Source organism: Hippocampus bargibanti, linkage group LG07, assembly GCF_051943395.1.
Source record: "Hippocampus bargibanti isolate YZ-2025 linkage group LG07, ASM5194339v1, whole genome shotgun sequence".
Taxonomy (NCBI): Eukaryota; Metazoa; Chordata; class Actinopteri; order Syngnathiformes; family Syngnathidae; genus Hippocampus; species Hippocampus bargibanti.
Window position 1 is genome coordinate 24738378 of NC_142740.1, and position 23315 is coordinate 24761692.

Consider the following 23315-nt stretch of genomic DNA (forward strand, 5'->3'; position numbering starts at 1 on the left):
AACCTTCTTCTTTCACCATCTTGGGGAATGATCCCCTGTAGGTGCTTTCTCTGTGATAATTTTATCTAGTTCCTCATCAGTTGTGTTCTGTTTAGCTGGGTTGATAGCTTTTTGCATCAAGCGTACAGATGGCTTGTGCGGGTTGTTTGTGGAGCCTGATTGATGGGATATTTTAACCTTGCAGGCTACACTCTGCCTTTGAACTATCAAGGTTGAAACTCTCTCACTGTCATCTGTCTGTCTTTTTAATGTTTAAACCACCTCCCCTCAATGCTGCGTTCTTGACCAATCACGTGGCTTTAACTGAAGACTGGGGGCGGGGAATAGAGAACAAGAACAGTCGGCTTCCATTTTGTTGTAGGAAGAACGGGCTCGTTCGCGAACGACACACCACTCATTGAGGCAGTTCCGCGTACAAAAAAAGTTTGTATAGCAAGGTAAAGTTCTTATGCCAAGGTAAAATTTTCATAAATGTAACGTTCGTAAACCGAAAAGTTCGTAAGCCAAGGGGTTCGTAAACCGAGGTATCACTGTAGCATTAAAAAAGTGGATTTTCTCACAATGTGAAGAGGAACACCACCACTGTCTTCATGTTAATGATTTAACACGAGAGAAATAGCAAAAGCACAAATAGTTAATGACTGTTCCTGGATCAGATCACGCAAAGACACACACGCACGTAACAAGCACGTCCACCTGAAAAACTGCTGAGTCATTTCTTGTCAAACATTTTGCATCTGTGTCAGTAAAGATGAATGGCGAGTAGGTCAAGTCCTGTGCACATCATACAGTCAAAGAAATGTACAGTACTCTAGTTCTTATATAGGTTTGCTGCCTCCACTTACATTGTCATATTTATATTTAAAAAAGCACAACTAAGAAACATACTTGAACGTTGTTTATAATAGACACATAATTGTCACAATAAGATCATCTTCTTTTCCTTTCGGCTTTTCCCTTCATGGGGTTGCCACAGCAAATCAGTGTTCTCCATCTTGAGAAGTTTGATCCCCATGTTTATTTTGGAATTGTCACAATAAAATGTTGAGATGAAATCTGAGCTGAGATTTCTAAAACATCTTGCATAGAGACAGACCCTCCTTTAAAAATGGAGCATGCACTGAGAATATTGAGATCATGATAGGTAGTACGACACAACTGTCTCAGTTTTTTTTTAAAAGATGACATTTTTGTTTTGGAATAGATATGTAAACGCTCACTTAGGTTAGATAGCCCTCAGTCTATAAACTGAATTAACTCATTCACTGCCATTCACGAATTAATTCGAGAATCGAAAATATGATATAGAGCGCCATTCCTGAATTTGTTCGGGTTTTGATTTTTCATGCTTGGGTGTCACATACCTGTCAACTGGCCGTATTTTGCCGTGTTCTGTACATTTTTAGTGTACGGTATACAAGAAAGTTCGTACGGGAAACATAAAAATTATTAAATATCATTTTGCGATATTTTCGATTCTGTTTTCCTCATTAAATATTAGCAGTAATGTTAATTATAACAAATATCGCTATAAGTCGACCACCGAGAAAACATGTCCGTGCGAAAAGTTTCGAGAAGAAACAAAAGTTCATAGAAGACAAGTTCCGCTGAAGTGGAATTTTATTTTGAAATCAGTTAAATTAAACATTTTACCGTGTTTTATTCGCCGTAATATCATTCATATTTTTTCATAAACATTATACGTCGTAAGAACACAAATTCAAATTATTTTTTTGCTGTGGAAAAATTAAAAATGTCCACAGCAAAAAGAAAAAGCCACAATGCTCTATAACGGCAGTCGGTAACATATGGCTCGTGAGCCATATATGGCTCTTTTAATGATTGCATATGGCTCATACATATTCTCGCTTTTTTGCTGTTCATTTCCTTTTGGGGCTGTAGTTGGCGGAAAGCACAATTTTGATTGGATGATACTGACCTAGGCTCCTCTTTGCACAAAGTCAGCAGTTCCACAGGTCATGTTGAAACAGGTAAACGCCCCTTTAAATAAACCGACGAGTAAAAAAAATATGGCGAGTACACTTCAGATTGAATGCGCCGGAGGATTCGCCTTTGTGGAGAGAAAAGGTTCTGATTTTAATTTGCAATGAAACAATGCAATTGATGAAACAGTCGAATGTCAGTGGCATTTTAACAAGCCCCATGCTAACGTTAGCATCAATATATATCTGTGAGAGACAACAGAAAGCTAGCGCGCAAGCTAATGAGCTGTATGCAGGCTAGTGGGCAAGTTGCCTTTCATTCCGATCGTTTGGCTGGATTTTTACCAATCATGAGGAATGGAAAACCATTCATGTGAACAGTGATTACTATCACAGTTATTTTAAATTTTACATTCTGACATTTTGTTGAAAAGTGGCCGCGCGTGCGTGCGTGCGTGTTTGCGTGTGTGTGTGTGCGTGCTTGTCTGTGTTTGTTGCTCTCACTGAAAAACATTTCTAAATATTTTACTTTTATGGCTCTCTTAGTCAAAAAGATTCCCGATCCCTGCTCTACAACAAAGGACATACTTGATTGTTGCTAGAAATATGTTGCAACTTGTTAAAAGTATTCATGTTTACATGTAAAATTTTGTTAATAAAATTGTGCAATGAAATATTACACACGCGTGTGTTTTTTTTTCTCAATAAGTAAGGAAAAATTGAGCCATCAGTAAGGTCACAGTGTCTGGCAGGTTGACAGGTATGGTGTTGATAAAGCGCTGGCCATGGCCTTTAGCAACATTTTTTCTTCTTCACAAGGGGGGCACATTTCTCTTTTTTCCATGTTAGCGCTTTGTTGTTAAAGCGCTATATAAACCAATATGTATGTACACGTATTACATTGTATTTTGGACAGCCGCCCTCATTTCAAGCTCATATAACTCTAGACCCGTATAATTTAGGAATTAACTCTTTCTTTTGTGATGAAAGAAGAGATTTCTAACGCCGTACTGAATGTTTATGAAGTCCTAAAAGTCAATATTCTGTGGGTTCCGTAATTCAAGCGACAATGACAAAAACCCTGGCACTGGAGTGGCCACATTTTTATCCTGTGATTGTAGTGTACTTGAGCGTTTTGAAAAGGCGCTTATAAAGGAAATGTATTATTATTAGTTGTTTTTTTTTTTTTGCACATCTGGTAGTGAATGAGTTAACAGTCAAATCACAGTGGAGTTTACAAACAGAGTTTACTGCACATACACTAAAAAAATCGACTAAATCAGTACAGTAAACAGCTGCATCATAATAAAACGTCGATTGGGAATCCCAAAAGCGCTCTGTGTTCAGCGCGTCTAGCTGTAGTGTCACACCTGCGTGCTGATGGCTCGAGTGTTGGTGTAGAAATCAGCTTCAGCCTCCCTCAGCAGGGATCCGTGCATGGCGGGCAGCGGCATGGCCAGCGCCTGGTTCTCGTAGTACGTGGGCATGTAAGTGATGCGCTCGCCTCCGTTGCGCACCTCATCGGCGCTCCGGATGAAGAAGGGGGAGTCGAACGGGGAGCAGGTGGAGCAGTAGCGATGACGTCCCACTGTGGATTTTCTTGGTTTGGACGATGCAGGTGGCTCTGGGGGTGAAAGTGACAGCGGGGTGCCCAAAGTCCCATCCAGGCCGGAGACGCTGCAGGTGTTGCATTCAAAGCGTTGCAGGGAGTTGGAGCTACTATCAGAGCCATTCTTCTTACAGCAATAGTACTGAAAGGAAATGAGATTTCAAAACATACCACCACGCAAAAGGAAACGAGCGGTAGCAATTTGCAGAAATGACTGAATGGTAAATGGATGATGTGTGTTGCTGGGTCTAATGATATGTCCTATGTGTTGTATTGGAACCCAAAAACGCATAAAATCAACAAGTAGGTGTTACCTGGAGTCGACAGTAACAGAGCACAGTGATGATACACACAAGTATCACTGTGGCCAGTATTCCTCCAGTTATGACAACAGTTCCAGCTGTCATCCGACCAGCTCTCCATCAAACTCTGTCAAAAGTACAAGAGACGACAATAAGAGATTGTGCAATTACATAACATTTATGGAGGAAGTCTTGCTTACTCATAGCTTGTATGTACTTCAAATCATTTGTTTAAAGGACAACCAACGCCTCCCGACACATTGTGTCCATAATTTGTAAAATCACTTGAAATGACTTCTACTGAGCGTATTTTACAAAGATTCCACCACATATAGCTATATTTTACGTTTTTAACTCGCGCTGAATATTCAGGAAGTCTTGTTTTCGAGTTGGTGACGATTCCTGACGTGATGTGACGTCAGGAACGCCCCTGACCGAGAAAGCGACACACAATGCATTTTGGGTACTTTGTTTGGTCTGAAAACTGTGTTGATGGCGAAATTAGAAGTAAAACACATAAATAACACGATGGTGAATCGTTGTGTGTTAAGTACATGTGGCTTGTAGCGGTTTGCTTGTAGTTTTTGCTTTATTTAATAAAACAAACGTTTGACTTGAAAAAAAATCTTTAAATCTTTTTTTTTCTTCTTGAAGTTGTCGGCCACCCGGGCCGGGGCGTTTTGAAAGTTGTACACCCACCGTAAAAGTTGTAGGCCCCGGGACTCCGGGCAAACGTTATTTCGAACACTGCGATTTGCTCATATAATTACAGTGACGCCCTCCACCTCACAGTTCAAGGTTAAAATTTCAACGGCAGATTTGAATGTTCCTGCCACACTGATAAATCATGCCTATTAAGTTCATTTTTGGACTGCAAATCGCAAATTGTCAATGTGAATGACCGTTTGTCACATTTCGGTTTGCGACCAATGGGTGGCGCTGTCGGGCCCACCTGCAGCTGCATAGGTGTTGGTCGTTTCAATCAGTGGCAGTTAAAAGCACTCCCGGAACGACCATTCAATGTTGGGTCATTTTGTTGTTTCAGCCTGTTAGGTTTGTTTCATCTTGTCATGGTTTTGTTTGCTACTTTGGATATTTTTGTTTTAATGACTTTGTTACTTGATATTTTCCTCCAGTTGGCTTAATTTAATACAATTTGTCATACACACCCTGCTTCTCCCACCTGCCTGCATTTTTGGGGTCCACCACCACCTTGCAAATCCTGACATTGGCGATATGTACCCTGCGATTGGCTGACAACTCATCCAGTGTCGGGCGTGACTGTCGCTCAATGTCAGCTGGGATCGACTCCAGATCGTTGCGTTTGTCGTGAGGACAAGCAATATAGAATATAGATCATTCTATACATAGTATGCTATACACCTATATTATTTAATTATGTATGGTTTGCAATTCACAAGAGCACTTATAATCTGCATTATTCAGGTTGAATTGCTGCAGATGCTGGTCCTCCCAGTCTGTCAGATATATTGTCCCTTCCGACTGTTGTTCCACTAATTCTGTACGGTACTGTTGGTGCATAGATAGCAGACAGTGATGTTTTTGTGTCTGTCCTTTGTATTAATATTTTTCGTTGCTGTTTTGTGGTCTCGGGTGGGGGAGGGCGACTTTGGGTCTTACCAACTAAATGGTACAAGTAAAAAAAAAAATACATAGAAAAAAAGAAGCAGTAAAAACATGAAAGACTTATTCCCTTTTTTATTTAAATTTAACATCTCAATGAAAATGTCATTTGAAAGCAGCCATAATTATGCATGCTGTTTAACTCATTCACTGCCATTCCCAAATTTATTCAGGAATTGAAGATATGACATACATAGAGTGCAATTTTCGATTTTGCTCGGGTTTTGTTTTTTCTTGTTTGGGTGCCGATTGAGCGCTGGCCATGGCCTCTGGCAATGTTTTTCCCTTCTACAAGGGGGCAGCATTTCGCTTTTTTTCATGTTAGCACTATGTTCCAGCTTCAGCTGTTGTTAAAGCGCTATATAAAGCAATATGTATGTATTGCATTGTATTTTGGACAGCCACCCTCATTTCAATCTCATATAACTCCAGATCCACATAATTTAGGAATTAACATTTTTTTCTGATGAAAGAAGAGAGTCTAGGGTTTCTACTGCTGGATTGAATGTTCATGTAGTCCTAAAATCTATATATTCTGTGGGTCCTGGAATTCGAGTGACAATGACAAAAACCCTGGCACTGGAGTGGACAGATTTTTTTGCACTTCATCTGGTAGTGAATGCGTTCATTGCATTTATATGTACTCACTTTTAGGAAAAGTTCTGCTTAACACCTGGAAAACATGACAAATAAAGAGTTTTTAAAAAGACAGACAAAAGCGATACAATTGACAGATTGTCAAATTAGATGCACTTACATCAGAAGAGTGTCCCTGGTGGAATTAGAAGGTTAATGTGAACTTGAAGTCAGCTGAGAGGTTATTGCGATGGTCCTACCCCGGCATGAACACCCTTTCTATTCATTCCTGCGGAATGAATCAAAATTGTTTCAGTGTTGCTTAAACTGTCATCAGAAACGCATTTTGACGGTAACATCTCCACAAGGTGGCGGCAAGGGACAAAAACAGGACGTGGAGAATCAGAGAAAGGTCAATACAGTAATGCTACTGGTAAAGGAAAAACTGGACTAATGGGAGCATAAAAACACCCGAAGGAAGTAAAGAACGGGGAGTGAGGCAAAATAATAAAATAATAATGATGCAAGATAAGGAAGAAAGATGAAAAGTCTCTGTGTAAGTGAGTTCACAGCAAATCAGTTTACAGTGATAAAGTAAAAAGTCAAAGTCAGCTTTATTGTCAAATATGCTAATATGCATGACATACAGCACAGATGAAATTACTGTCCTCTCGGACCCAGCATGCAAGGCACTTATAATTATTTCAACAAACATAAACATGAAAACGCTAATTTGCCGGGAGAGGGGAGCTGCTGCGTGTTCACGCGGCGCCATCTTGGGGGGGAAAAAAAAAGAAAAAATAACAAATATGACAACACAAAGACACAGAGTCATTCATTCTTCATGACTTGCTGTACCCTCTTTGTGATGACATGAAGCAGTTCTAGTTGAAAGAGGAGAGGATCAAAGCATCCATGTCAGCAGTGGATCAGGGACGTCATGGTGGAATTTGTACATCTACTACAAGCTAAATGTTGAAAGCAAACACGAAGCTGTAGCATCCATTGACGAAAAGACATTGTCTCACATCTCCTGTCCCACATAAATCCGCTTCAATTGACATTGGCTTACGAACTTAATTGGTTCCCAGGCAGTGTGTAAGGCGAAAAGGGTGTATCCCAAAAACTAATTTCCAATAGGAAACCATTAAAATGAGAATAATCCGTTCCCAGGTACCCATAAAACATAATTTTCTACTTTCGAATTTTCTAAGCCTTAAAATTACACAAAATATAACCTATTTTATGTATAATAAATGTGCTATGGTATTATAATTAAAGAAATAAACTGTACTCTATAATAAAGTCATTTTATTTACCTTTGCCACCATAGTTGATCACTTTTGCATCGCAAAGACTGCAAAGGGCTTTGATAGAGAATAAGAAGTTATCATATTTAAAAGTTTCATGCTGTTATATGCTTAGTCAACATGTGTGACTCGAAAACACAATTGAAGCACAGACAACCCGGGGTCAATCTGAGGTCAACAGACACAGCAAGTTAAACTGTCATCTTCATTGAGCAGATCTGGCCTTGGACAGAATTTAGGACTTGGGATACTCCTTTATCACCGAAGCACTTCACGACTTAAAACTCCTTCACAGGAAGAGCTCATTAACCAGGTTACAAATTTATCAGCCCATGGAAGAGACAATGTTTTATTGCTTATCGCTGTTCGTGCTCAGAATATTCCAGGGGTATGGTATTCTAATCAAGACTATGTTTTACCAATGTATCACTTAAATTTGCATGTACTCTCAATAAATAGCTTAGCAGAGAACTGCAGAATTCAGGCATCTGTCATGAATGGCTGCGTCTTCTGTCGGCAGTAAAGGCAATCTTTCTGGTTCCGAGTCTTCGTCCACAGTGTCTGATCGAATATCTCTGACAGGCTTTCCCCGGATTTTTATGTTTCAATATGAAATCTAAAAGCGGGCATCTGTCGACTTGTTTTTCCAACCATGCCCAATTCCACAATTATGTATCCCTCCGATCCAGGGACGTCAGCGTTCCACTATCACCCTCGTGTCTTTTCTACGACAACTTTGCAATGTGAAAAGTCGTGTGCTCTCCCGAGCGAGCAATCACACTGAACATGTGCACGTAAGCTTTACATCAAAACAAAATCTAAATAAATCTAACCTACGCTGTCTATACTATTAACACATTAAACATATAAGTACGAAAAAATGCGATGATGTTTAGCGCAAGTGTACTGTCAAAAAAACGTGGTAAGGGAGCTGCCATATTTGTTTTCTCGTTTCATCGCACACAGTCTCGTGGTATTTTACTCCCGAGCGATCCCGATTGTCAACAGAAGAAACCGACATTGATCAAAACACACGAAAGCATGCCGAATCAAGCACTACGTATTCTGATTATCGTATCACCCTTAAAAACGAAATAGAAATAAAGAGAGAAATAAAGTAACTTTTATATGAAAATACAAAATATCACTTTAACAGGAAAAAATTGTGGAATTCCGCTAAATAGCTAACGTCTGGGATCCCTGAGCATTGAAAACGAACAGAAACAGGAACTGATTCCAATTCCCCGCTGAAGCGAAAAAGCATCCACGGCAGGCCCCGATCTACTCCCGCTACACCACAGGCGCTGAGATAATGCTTCTGTCAGATGGCACTTTTCCCTTTCAATTATTCGTGGAGAACAAATGGAGCCAAGACATTATGCAACCTGTCACAATGAATGCATGCATATTGAGCTCAGGTTCATAATTTACATGGAGACCTAAATTTGTTTTCTTGTTTGCATCCATTTGCAAGCAGTGTTTGGGTGTGTGTAGCAAGAACAGGCACGCATTTGCACGCACATTCATGAAGGCAACCGCCGGGACCAGATTTCAGTGTTTATCTATCCCACTAAAGGTCCCTAGAAAAACATTTTCAACAAAACATGCTGAATTTTCTTCCCGCACGATTTTACTTTATGTCTTGATAATGTATTTATTTTACTATGCTTATAATTAAATTATATGGGCCTGGAGTTATATAAGCTTGAAATGAGGGTGACTGTCCAAAATACAATGCAATACCTACTGGACATATTGTTTTATATATCCTGGTTTATATAGTGCTTTAACAACAGCTGAACCTGGGACAAAGCGCTAACGTGGAAAAAAGGGAAATGCTATCTCTTGTGGAAAAGAAAAAAAACATTGCCAGTGGTCTGCCCAGGGCTTTATCGGCACCCAAGAAACAAAAAAAAAAAAACCCCAAAATTTAGGAATGGTGCATATCTTGTTTATCTATCCTTTCACCCCACCCCACCACCCTTGAAATTGCTGCTGCGGACTGCAAATTTCCCCATTGTGGGTCGAATAAAGGTTTTCTGATTCTGATTTTATGGAAATTTCATCTACAGTTTGCAGCTGTGAAACCAAACATCTAATTTCGCATGAGCCATTCAGATAATGAGTTGCCGCTGAGGTAGAGGAACTCAATACAGCAGCAGACACAAATTAAATAATGGGTTAAATGGTGGAGGGAATTTGATTTTAGGTAATGCGAGCCGACAATATTTTGATTGTTATCTGGGTAGTGGTTGCATTTTCAGCATTTGCCCGAGAATGATAATCACTGCAGGTGCAGATTTGTATTTTTATTGTTGAATTTGGATTGTATTTGTAGATTGCTGAAATGCTTTATTGTCACTCAAAGAGAATTGTGAGTTGCAATCCCTCACTTCCATGTATAGTTGATTAGGGGTTGTGTCTGGGGGGGAGAGGGGGTGATGAAAATATTTTCCGAGGACTGTGCTACCCCATAAATGCATTAGTTTTAACTTATAGTTTTACTGTTATAAATGAAGTCTCAGAAATATTTAGAATCAGAATCATCTTTATTGGCCAAGTGTGTAGAACACACAAGTGTCACCGTTTGCGAGGTGGTGATGGCAGTTGTGGATCCGAAAAAGCAGGCAGGAGGGAGCAGCAGGTTGTGTTTGAGAAATTGTATTAAAATAAAGTCAACAGGAACAAAAATCTAAAACATCAAAGTCATTCAAACAGAAAAATACGTAGTATCAAATAAAGACCAAGAGTAAAAGTCTGCCAAGATGAAACAAACACATGCACAGCATACATTGCATACAAAGCATACAACAATGACCGTGCCGGGAGTCCTTTTGAGTGTCACTGATTGGGAACGACCAGCACCTGCGAGGCAGCAGGCAGGGCTGACAGCGCTGCCCGTTGGTCGCCAAGCCGAACGTGGCAGTGCGCCACTGATCAGGATGACCAGCACCTGTGCAGGTGCAGGGAGGGCCAACAGCGCCACCCGTTGGTCACCAACCAGATCTTGACAACAAGGAATTTTGGTTTGGTAGAACACCCTACACTTGTATTATCATAAAAAAATCTAATCTAATTTAATCACATTTCTTAACTCTTAACTCACTGTCAGATGTGTGCAAAAATGTGGACACTCCAGTGCCAGGGTTTTTGTCATTGTCATTCAAATTGCATGACCCACAGAATATTGAGTTTTTGGACTGCTACATTCAATACAGTGTGAGAAATCTTAAAAAAAATAGTTAATAAATAAATGACATGGGTCTGGAGTTATATGAGCTTGAAATAAGGGTGGCTGTCCAAAATACAATGCAATGCATACATGTTGGTTTATATAGCGCTTTAACAACAGCTGAAAGCGGTAACATGGGAAAAAAAAGAAATGCTGCCTCCATGTGGAAAAGAAAAAAACATTTCCAGAGGCCATAGCCAGCGCTTTATCTGCACCCAAACAAGAAAAACCAAAACCCGAACAAATTTGGGAATGGCGCTCTATTGTCAATTCCCGAATCAATTTGGGAATGGCAGTGAATGAATTAATGAATTAACTAGTTTTCAAATTTAAGTCTAATATGATGATTGTTATTGTGGTTTACATGGGACAATGTGGAATTTTGGTTTGAACTTTAACAAGCATCATGGAATTTCAAGTTTGATTTGCTTTCGCGGGTCGAATAAAATGATGTGGCGGTCCAGATTTGGCCCCCGGGCCTTGACTTTGACACCAGCGGTTTAATATAGTATAGAGTATCAAGAGTTATTTTTTTCCGCCAATTCCATGCAGAAAACCTTGACTATTCAACATTTCTCATGAACACACGCATGAGTGAAAACGGTGGACCAATGTATTTTCTAACCTTATGGATTACAAATGGGATGTTTCTTCAATCCGTATATAAATCAATGCAGGTGGCTGACTATTTTTTTCAATATAGCGTCATCAGCAGAGGAAGGACGTGATATTCTGCAGACAGCAGTGCATCATTTGACTTTACGAGCTTTGCAGATGTTTCACCAGAGACCATTCAACACTTAGCGTCAGTGGTGCATCACTTTACGCACCCCCAGAACTGTAATGCTGGCAGCAAGGAAGCCTCAGAATTATTCTTCCCCCTTTCTGCTGGTCAGCACCATTGCCACATAAAAGGAAATGAAATGGTGCAGCGTCTAGCGTTGAGGAGTAATGTACCACTACCGTGATTTCATTAGCAGAAATTTCCGTGGATGTTTGTGCGTGACGGTGATTAGATGGCAGTGAAGAAGGAAGGCAGTAAAGAAATCACGAATGTTCAGACACACGTGATGCGCCTAAAATCCGGGAAGATGGTTACTGTTTCTCATACAATTTAAAGGGCTGAAGGCCACAAAAACCACACATATGAACATTTGGTGAACAAATTTTGTGGATTTTGTTTTAAGTCCACCACTGTTACTAGTTAACACCCTTACATGTACAGTGAGACCTCAAGTTACGAACTTAATTGGTTCCCAGACAGAGTGTGTAAGGCGAAAAGTGTGTATCTCAAACAAAAAAATTCCCATAGGAAACCATTAAAATGGGAATAATACGTTCCCGGGTTTCCACAAAATATACTTTGCAACTAAATAAGCCTTAAAACTACACACAACATACCTTATTCTATGTATAATAAATGTGCTATTGTATTGTAATGAAAGAAATACACTGAATTGTATCATAAAGTCACTTTATTTACATTTGTGATGGTCATTTATGGCTTGATGGAACGGCGTTGGAGGTCGAAGGTCAAAGGGAATTGCTGTTTGGAAAGAGAGGCGCATTACATGAGGACTGTAATTAAAGAAATAAACTGTGCTGTAAAATAAAGTTTTATTTGCCTTTTTGATGGTCGTTGATGGCTTATGGAAGGAGAGTCACCTTCCATAAGGACTGTTGGTAACTTAACCTCTGGTGCTGTTCGGTCGTGTGCTTCCGCCGAAGATCACTCCGCCAGCCGTGGTGGGTGTGTATTATGAAAATAGTGCTTATTATAAGGTTTAATTTTCATAAATTTGACGGTTGTAAGACGAAAAGTTAAGGTGGTTGTAAGTTGAGGTCTCACTGTACATAGATATTAAAGGATAACATACCATAATGGTGATATGCAGTATGACAGGTTGTATTAGAAATTCACTAGAACAGATGAGATCAGATAAAAATGCTTCTTCAGATAGCATCCAAGGCTATGCCTGAATGTGGAGCTCTCCCTAACAGCCGCTCTGCTATTCATCAAACCTTGTCGGTGGCAGTTGTCTGTGTGTATAGTTGTGTCATTAGTTTATAGACCTTAGTTAAACTCCAGTTAACACTGCAAAGCTGTTTAATGCTATTTTCAATTCGCAAATGCTACAATATATAAACAAAAAAAAATGCTTCATTTTAGTCAATTGATAGGCTTTATTTTTTACATCTACTGTATGTATATTGTATTTATGAAATGAAATTATCTTAAATTAACCAGTTTTCTATTGTAATCAAATTTAGGAACAGGTGTAGGGAGATAACCGCATTTCATTTGAAATATGGATCATTTGCCTTTATTTTCACATTAAATTCAATAATAATAATAATACATTTCATTTATAAGTGCCTTTCAAAACTCTCAAGGTCACTTTACACTCACAGTAAACGTTTTTCAGTGGCAGCCACACACGCCAGCGTTCGCTCAACCCGGAAGTAACTCAAATAGATACAAAGTTAGCTAGCTAGCTAATAGACAGCTAGCTAGATAGCTATCCAGTTATAAAGCCAACATATTTTTGTATGATAACTTTGCTTATGATGATCATAATGCTAATTAATTTAAAAAGAATAATTACTGATTAAATCGCAATGTTGAAGTTGACGAGGGGAACGTTGGAAATGAATTACTTAGAAAAATCGGTCCATCCTATTTATGAAATTGTTGCAACAACAGCTTCCTTCTTGTTGAATTCATTTGGACTCGATATTTCATAACTTGTTGACTTCGTCCCATGTGAGATAAGTCGCATCAAAAGTTGTTGATCAGCGCTACGACTCACTTCAGTAATTAGCATTAGAAAAAAAAGTGCTCTCTTGTTTAAGCTTCAAACAAAGCTTGCATAAGACAACTATTGCAAGATCTGTGCTAATGAAGTCAAATAAAGTTACAAGAGTTTCTAGCTACCAATTTAAGTGGTTCTCTAGGGGGCGGAGATTCAATTCCATCTGCAAGTACCGCATTGTTTTTCCATTCTACTCTCTTGTGGTTAAGAGTAAGTGGATTTCGTGACTGGGGATCTAGAGGAAAAGTCTCACACGTCGTACCCAATGGCAAAAAAATAAATATTTGATGCATTGGTTATATCAATGCAGGACTGTGATTCAATTAAGTGAATTCTTTATTTGAATTCCATCTTAACAGGCAGTGCAAGTGTGTGAATATTATTTAATGCCGATGTCCTTTTAATGTGTGTGTAGGAGTCATTCAAAGGTACTTTATAATTGCAGATGACGCTACAACAACCTTGAGTAATAGGCCTTGAACTACTCATGTCCTTGCTTAAATTTAATGCAACAAGCCAGAATTACAATACGAAGGATGCGTCTGTGTAAGCTCTCAGTCGTACAGGAGTGGTCCATCGATGAAAAGGTTTCTTCAGCCGTCATCTGTACTTCTTTGAAGGTGTCGGACGATGGGGATAAGCAGTACAGAATAGATGCCATGACACAAATGCATCCAAGGGCTGTGGTTTTTGCAGTTCTTGGTACAGTGATACCTCTGGATACGAACGCTTCCGCTCACAAACGTTTCGCCTCACGAACATTAAATTTGAGAACATATAGCATCGGCTTACTAAGTAGTTTTCGGCGGACAAACCAAACCACACGGTGCCACAGTGGCTGGCGGACTGGTTTTCGGTGGATGAACACCAAACCACTCGGTCAAACTACGCCACGGTGGCTGGCGGACTAGTTTTCGTCACTCCCTTTCTTTGAGAGCGGACGTGGTTTGTTAGCGAGTGGAGTACTTTTGCTCTTATGGAACCGAAAAAGACCCCGCCACAGACTAGTGTTAACCCGAAGAAGACACAAAAGAAAATTACGGTCGAGCAGAAGAAGGAGATCATCGAAAAACACAAACGAGGTGTGCGTTTGTGTGACTTAGCGTCCCAGTTCCAGTATGCTAAGTCGACCATTGCTACCACCCTTAAGAACAAGGAAGCTATCAAGGGTGCGTGCGTGGCTAAGGGTGTTTTTGTGTTGTTTAAGCAATGGTCACAGGCAATAGAAGAGGATAAAAAAATATGTTGATTTGGATTAACGAAAAGCAGCTATCAGGGGACAGTGTGAGTGAGAGTATTACCGCCGAGAAAGCACAGGAACTTCACTCGGATATCATCAAGAGGCAACTAAATCAACAACCATCACAAAGGTAAACAAATGACTTTATTATCAAGTACAGTTTATTTCTTTAATTACAATACAATAGCAAATTTATTATACGTAAAATAAGGTATATTTTGTGTAGTTTTAAGGCTTATTTTGTTCTGCTAAATTCCAAAAAGGCACTATACAGTTATACTTGGGTTACTATTCAGAGAGTAAATTGGTAGACGAATAAGCTGTTTAAATGTCTGCTGGATTTGGTGCGCATGGATGGGTAGGCTGAGGGAGTAGCTGGAAAAGGTGGTGTGCAGGGTGTGGAAGGTCCCGTAGGATTTTGCGCGCTCTTGTCTTGAATTTTGCAGTATGCAAGTCCTTGACAGTGAGTACATAAAGTCCAAAATCTTATTTAGGATTTACTTCTAAAAAATATTTTGTCCATCGTAACTGCAGTATTTTTAAATTAACAAAATCCACAAAACAATAAATGAACTGAAAATGGTAAAGCTAAGGTTGTGTGTTCCTGAAGTTGCAAGCAGGCAGAGTTCAGTGTCCTGCCCTCCTGTCCCACTTCAGTTCAATGGCAGATGCACGGGTAAAAAAAAGAGAGCACCATTTCAGCCATTTTAAAGTGTTCTCAATAATTTACATGCTTCTGAAACTCTTTCCTTTTCTCGTGTTTGTTTCAAATGCATTAGACCACAACCCTGAACAATCCTGTCCAGAAACATGGTACATACACAACACAAAGACACTTAAAGGACAACCGACACCATTTTTTTGTTTCCTAACTGACATCAGAAAAACGTTGTATAGCATCTAAAATACCCAAAACACGCAGGCTGATATTTTTAGTCTAATGGAAAACACCAATAAAAATGACTTAAAGTGTCCCAAAACTACTTCAAAATGATCTCAGAAAGTTTCAGTTTCAGAAGGTCCCGCCCCCATGTTCGTGACGTCACGCCAAGACGTCTTGGCTTGCTCTAGAATCAAAACAATGGCTTCTGGAGGCGTCTGGAGTGCAATGTAGCGTCCCAGAAAATGCACAAGATGGCGCCCAAGCTCCGTTGGAAATGGGCTGATTTGTCTGCTGGGAATTTGTGTCAGCGAGTGTCAAATAGTAGTCTTGGTGCAAAACACGATTCACCATCGCGTTAATTATGTGTTTTCCTTCTAATTTCGCCATCAACACGGATCAACACGAGGTTTTCAGACCAAACAAAGTACCCAAAATGCATTGTGTGTCGCTTTCTCGGTCAGTGACGATACCTACCGTGACATCACGGTAGGTATCGTCACCAACTCAAAAACAAGACTTCCTGAATATTCGGCGCGAGTCTTAAAACGTAAAATATAGCTATATGCGGTGAAATCTTTGTAAAATACGCTCAGTAGAAGTCATTTGAAGCCATTTTACAAATTATGGACACAACTTGTCTGGGGCGTCGTCCTTTAAGGCCTGATTTTTACTCTCTCCTAGGAGCAGTTCAGACAAAGCCGTCGTTGAACTGTGCTAAGCATGACTTAAGCTGCATTGACGTAAAGTTTGGAAATGATACAAGTATTTTCTGTAACTCACTAATACTTTTGTCTTTGAATTACTTTTCTATTTCCAACGAGTTCAAACTCCATTTTGTTCTCAATGTTGAAACATATCACCATCACATAACAACATAGCAATTATTTTTAAACACACTGACACTTTTATACGATGTGCCAATGGAATCTGTGAACGTGCATCAATTAAGTGCCAACTCATCAACAATCATGTTTATGGATGATTATTTTTGATTCATTGAGAGCCTCCTTTTCATCCAAAATTATCCAAATGCTCAGAAATTCCACGTCTCAGTTGCAAATATTGACTGATTTCTGAGTCAGCGGCTTGGAATTGAAGCGATTTACGTGGCACAGGAGATGTCAGCCACTCTTTTTCACCATGACGTCCCTGATACACTCACTGGTGAAAAGGACACTTTGATCCTCTCCGATTCGGGCCCGCCTGCACCTGCACAGGTGTTGGTCGTTCCAATCAGTGGCAGTTAAAAGGACTCCCGGCACAACCATTCGTTACCGGGTCATTGTATGTGTTTTTTTCACCCTGTCAGATTGTGTTCCTGCTGACTTTATTTAATACAATTTGTCAATTACACCCTGATGCTCCCTCCTGCCTGCTTTTTTAGGATCCACCACCACCTCGCAAACCGTGACACAAAGAGGGTGCAGAAAGTGCTTAGGATTGAATGATTGTCTGTGTCTTTGTGTTGTCATGTAGGATTGGATTTATCTTTATTAGTCTCGCAATGGAGAAATGTACATTTCACAACAGCAAAGTTATGAAAGGAAGATGAAAGAAATGAAAGAAGTAGAAAAACAAAATACACTCTCACGGTGCCATCTTGAAGTCAAAAGAACAAAAAAAACAAAAAAATGTGACAAAAAAAAAACATTATTTGTTATTTTGCTCTTTTGACATCAAGATGGCTCCTGTATCTTGTTTTTCTACTTCTTCTTTTCCTTCCCTCTTCCTTTCAGTATGTACCAAAAGAGGGAAACCGAAATTTTAAAAGGCAATTGCAAGAGAATAGGAATATCCCTATTCCAATTCATTCAATACCCAACACTAAATCCGGAGAGGGTTGGACTATCTTAACATGAAATACCCTATTGCCATGAAATGATTAAGCTTAAAACGCTGATGCATCTTTTATTGATCAGTGATAGGAGCCTATTTACGAAGAATATACAGTCATACATTATGTCTCAAACGAAAAGGACTTTACTGATACTCATTTTGACTGAATTATGTCTGCAAATTCACAGTATAAAAAGAAGTTGGCTCTATAAAGACGCAAATATGTACCAGTATTTTTACCATGGGATACCATACCAGTTTTGCTACTACAAATGTTTTCTGTGGCTGCAGTCCCGCATGAGATCGGCCTGACTGCAGACACCTCTGGGAAATCATCCAATTTCCTGTCCTATCACATCAACCCAAAGCGGAGAATTGAAGATGTGTGGTGTGTTTTGTGTGTAGGGGAGTGGGACGGGGGCTTTATGGTGAGAGAGAGAGAGAGGCTGCTCGGTAGTTATTCAGCGTGGCTGTATCTTGCAGCCTCCCTCAGTCAGAAGTGGGTCAGATCACATGACACCTGCTTTTGACTTAATGAACTGTCAGGTTGCTGACATGCATGTGCAATCAGGAGACAAAATTATTGAGACGAATCTCCAACAGGCGCCAGGGAAACGGGTTAATGCTCAACATTCATATTGCAAATACAGTATACAATAATAAAGTAATGTGATTTCTCTCATTCACTGCCAGACATGCAAAAATGTGTCCACTCCAGTGCCAGGGTTTGTGTCATTGTCGTTCGAATTCCAGGACCCGCAGAATATTGAGTTTTAGGACTCCATAAACATTCAATGCAGTGTAGGAAACCTCAAACGCACTTCTTTCATCAGAAAAAAAAGTTAGTTCCAAAGTTATATGGGTCTGCAATTATCTGACCTTGAAATGGGGGCGGCTGTGCAAAATACAAGGCAATAAATACAAAGTGGTTTATATTGGGCTTTAACAACAGCTGAAGCTGGAACAAAGCGCTAATGTGGAAACAAATTTGGAATGGCGCTCTACGTCATATTTTTAATACCCGAATAAATTTGTGAATGGCAGTGAATGAGTTAAATAGGTACGACTTGCAATTGCTGCACTAAATTTGAGCAATCTCTCGCTCACATTTCTATCAGTCATCAATGGTTCACTCATTGAATTTGCCCCAAAAAATTATCCTCTGGCGGGGTGTGATAAAAATGATTGTTTCTCCTCAATCAGCTTGGAGATAATTGCCAAATCTAATATTCAATATTCATGACAAAATGTTCACGTTTCTGGCTATCATGGCGTTTTGGGGGATCCGCACACTCAGTGACACGAAAGGAAATAATAGCCAAATAGGAAATGACTTGAGGCTAACACAGTTGCCACACACAAATCAAGGAGCTCCTATTTGTGTTGTATAATCTGTCACCCAAGGAATTCACTGCTTAAAAACAGACAGAGAAATAGATAGTTAGCTCGCTAGCAAGCTAGCTAGTTAGCTAGCTAGGGAGATAGCTAGTTAGCTAGATAGATAGAAAGGTAAATAAAGTTTGAATGTCAGAAACTTAGCATTCCATGCTTCAAGATGCTACGTGGATGAATTGGTCGCCAATGAATTAATAAATAGACAATACACCAACCACATTAATGTCTATGGACAACAGAAATGCTACAATTAACCTACCATGCACGGTTTGTCATTTTGCGAGAAAACTGGACCATCCGGAGACATATTCAAACACAGGTTAACTAGGCATACCGGATAGTAATGATTACCATTAGAGCTGAATGGTGAGTATAGTTTTTGCTTTTTTGAATGTTGCTGTGCCGATGACCATTTTGTGTTTGGGAGCCTTTGACTGAATGAGTTGCTTGTTCTGTAGCCACAAAGGGACATAAGCCTTCTTGTGTCGGTCCCAAGCACGGATAAATACACAGGGTTGTGTCAGGAAGGGCATCCGACGTAAAAGCTTGACCAAAACAAACATGCGGATCAAACCTCTAAAGATGGAGGACACTGATTTGCTGTGGCGACCCCTTGATGGGAAAAGCCGAAAGGAAAAGAAGAAGACAAACTGTATGGCATAAGTGCCAGTCATCTGGTCACCATGCTGCCACACATCACACTTGTACTCATAAATGGGTGTCCGGGTTACGGGTACACCTTCGCCTGACACCAGGCAACCATTCACAAAAATCTAAATTTCATTATAGGTTAACCTAACTCACACGATTTTGTAGTACGGTATATATGAAGGATCAGATTGAGAGAAACTCAGCCCTAGGTCTACTCACAAATTTTCTAACTATGTGCTTAATAGTGCATTGGTTCTGCGCGTATTTTTTCATTTCCCCATGCTAGCAGTCTCGTTTGTTCTTTGCAGAATGCTCTTTTGGCACAGTGACCCCCCCACACCCGAAACCATATTAATTTCCCATAACAGACATAAACACTGAAAACGGGGGTGACGAAATGTCAAACTCCTAAAACACGACGTTTTCACGTTATCCTCACATTTACATACCTGAGATAGTTTACATGGTGCGTTCGACTCTCCTCGCGTCGATCTCAGTTGGGCACATCAAGTCAGCAGCATCCAAAGCAAACAAGTGCCAAACCGCAGCCAACTAGCGTGTCCAAATGTGCCGATTAGGAAAGGTCAAACAAGATACACGCAGCAAACACGGGCAGCTGATGCGAAACGATCGAGTGTGATCGCGACGGCGAACGTGAGGAAGAGCTTTTTACGCGCGTGGAAAAAAAGAACATTAGACTATTTGAGTGCTCGGAGAGGATGAACAGTGACCTGGTGAAGCCTGGAAAACAAGAAAGTCCACGCTGAAAAAAAAAACACCACCCAAGTGGCGAATGCGAAGAGGGAGGCGCATAGTAAATGGAAGCCGCCCTCAAAGTACGAGCTTGCATCCTGAACGACTCATAAAATTGTTTTTACTTTTATTTTAGTTTTTTTATTGAGTACATCCACCAGTCCACATGTTTTATTGTATAAGAAGTAAATGAAAAGTTAACCGATTTTATAAAGTGGAATTACTGACGTCACAACTATTGCATGTTAAAGGTTGTGCTTTTAAAGGACAACCGACGCCTTCGGACAAGTTGTGTCCATAATTTGCAAAATGGCTTCAAATGACTTCTACTGGGCGTATTTTAATAAGATTACACCGCATATAGTTATATTTTACGTTTTAAGACTCGCTCTGAATATCCAGGAAGTCTTGTTTGTGAGTTGCTGAAGAGTCTGTGCGGGACGTCACGAAAGGACCGCCCCCTGACTGAAAAAAGACACATTGTAGCAGTCCTTCCAACACGTCAATGTATTTTGCTGTACATGTTTGGTCTGAGAACCGTGTTGCACCCAAAAGCCGCCAGAAGAGGGCATCCAAGCTCCATATAACGAATTTATCAGCCTGTGGAAGCAGAGGTGGCCACTGGAGGTCGCCATTTTGTGCCTCTTTTTTTTGGGGTGAGAGATTTTCCCCCAATGTTGCCTCAAAATGGCACATATAATTCTTTAATCGATTGCAAACATGTATGCTTTAATCTTCAGAACTATTTGAATCATATTCATAACTGGATGTGTAACAAGAAAGCATATTCTCCGAATCTGAAGCCATTGTTTTGATTCTCCAACAATGCAAGACGTCTTGGCATGACATCACGAACTGAGGGCGGGACTTTCTGAAAATGCTCAATTTTTTTGCAGATTTTGGACACTAAGTAATTTTTATTGGTGTTTTGCATTTGACTAAAAATATCATACTGCGTGTTTTGGGTATTTTAGATGCTATAAAACGTTTTTCTGATGTCAGTTAAAAAACAAAAAAGTGACATTGGTTGCACTTTAAGTGACGTAGAGACACTAGTGACGACATGTGGTCAATAAATCTGATTCTGATTTAAACAGTGGTGGGCTGTCAGGGTCTGCGAGGCATTCTCTGCTGGCCTAAAACTATCTGTATCACAGACTAATATGTATTTTATTTTGTCCACGAATTCTTATTAAATAATTCCAAATTGTCTTGCAGCTTTCTTTCATCGCTTTTCCCCTGTTGTGCTGCTTCCCGATGTGTGATTTCATATTTAAGCATTTAACCAATTACATTTCAACCATAATTTGTTACCAGGGTCAGAAATATACCTGGACACCTTCACAATCAGTTCTGCAGACCCTGGAGGATAAAAATCAATGGAGATGAAACTGTTGCTTATCCAATCAGAGTTCGAGTTGGCAACCCAAGGCCTGCTGGGAGGCGCTGGAAACGTCAGCGTTTTCGCAAACTATGATTGGCTAGTCACATGATTGGCAAGTCACTAACCAATCATAGTATCACTAGCCGCGCATACTGGCCAAAGCTAGCACACTGTATCTGTAGCGAGCTAGCTTCATAAGCAAATATATTTTGTGTTCATTTAATAGCGGTTTTGTCAACCCGCAATGGCTGAAGGACGAGAAGAAATGGATTTGGTGGCAGATAAACTGTTAAAGCCATTTTCAAGACGGATGTTTCAAGAATCGATGGACGTCGTTAAGAAAGGTTGAAAAGCTTTGAAGCTAGCAAAAATAGCAAACAATATTGCAATTTTATGAGGTTGTCATGAATCCATATCTTCATAGTAACAATTCAAACAGTTTAATGACAGTATTTATTAAGTTTCTTCAAGTTATTTCCTGGCCAACAATATCCTCTAGTGGACATGTAGCAAATCACACCACACTCGCAGCTGTGGAGTGACTCAGACATAGCACTACTGAAGGCCTAGGAGTCACATGCACGGCCCGCCACTGGTTTTAATAGTTGTGAGCATCCACACGTGTGTATGGATGACTTTATACTGATTGTGTGTCTTCACATTTTGCATTTGTGTTTTTTTTAGTACTGGTAGCGTTCAATATAAATGCTGAAACCATATCGTATATCCCCACCTCCAACAGGGATCCTCAAAAGGGGCACTGTCTTGCCTGTTTTCAAGCTTTCCCAGGAGCAACACACACGATTCAAATCATCAGGAGCATTCTAATGCTGTTTCAGAGCTGGTTGATGAGCTGATCAGCTCGAATCAGGTTGGTCAGCACAGGGAACCAGCATTTTCCACGGTGTCCATTGCAGAAAACCTTCAAGCATCAATTTCTGAACTTGTGCAATACATAAAGAGCACTATCTGTTTTCTGCACTGCTGCCATTACTGGAACCAAATCTTCAAGGCACTGCAGCTAGATGAGTGTGCTGCCTGCATGCACCCTCCTTTTGCATGTTCAACCGTACATTCTGCAAAGCGTATATGCATATCCATAATACATGCTGAAAGGTCGCTACTGTTCAGTTGACAATTAGGCCTCTGCAGACATTAGTTGCAAAGCTGCTCCAGCCTGATACGATGTATAATTTACGGCCATTGAACTAATCTTATATGGTCATGCACCAAAGGCACAGAAGCGGCTTGATTCTCATACACAATCACAACATGGCAATAATCGCCATGCAGTCATCATATTAGGGACTTTCTACACAGGCTACATGAGAACTGCTAAGGTGCCTTCATAAGGATGAAAGAGGCAAGAAAATATGGAATACATCTCGTTGTTCGCGCCCTAAAATATGAAACAATTTGATTTATTTTCCCCAAAGTAACTTGAAAATGGTCAGAATACAGTGAGACTTCAACTTACAAACACCTTATCTTACAAACTTTTCATCTTACAAACGTCAAATTTCTGAAAATTAAACCTTATAATAAGCACTATTTTCATAATACACACCCACCACGGCTGGCGGAGTGATCTTCGGCGGAAGCACACGACCGAACAGCATCAGAGGTTAAGTTACCAACGGTCCTTATGGAAGGTGACTCTCCTTCTATAAGCCATCAACGACCATCAAAAAGGTAAATAAAACTTTATTTTACAGCACAGTTGATTTCTTTAATTACAGTCCTC

At 40.0% G+C, this 23315-nt stretch overlaps 1 protein-coding gene across 2 annotated transcripts; it reads right to left on the reverse strand.

Moving 5' to 3' along the window:
• Positions 1 to 2252: 2252 nt before the first annotated feature.
• On the reverse strand, positions 2253 to 20169 carry LOC148895895 (protein FAM163A-like). 2 transcript variants are annotated; one of them, XM_089001458.1, is made up of 5 exons: positions 19884 to 20169; positions 6256 to 6363; positions 6147 to 6171; positions 3867 to 3981; positions 2253 to 3694 (listed from the first exon to the last, which is right to left on the reverse strand). In XM_089001458.1, exons 4-5 carry the CDS (start codon positions 3957 to 3959, stop codon positions 3308 to 3310), a joined length of 480 nt encoding a protein of 159 aa, XP_088857584.1. In that variant the 5' UTR covers positions 3960 to 3981; positions 6147 to 6171; positions 6256 to 6363; positions 19884 to 20169; the 3' UTR covers positions 2253 to 3307. The 2 variants fall into 2 exon arrangements, with proteins under 2 accessions (XP_088857584.1, XP_088857585.1); XM_089001459.1 differs by lacking the exons at positions 6147 to 6171; positions 6256 to 6363.
• Positions 20170 to 23315: the final 3146 nt, after the last annotated feature.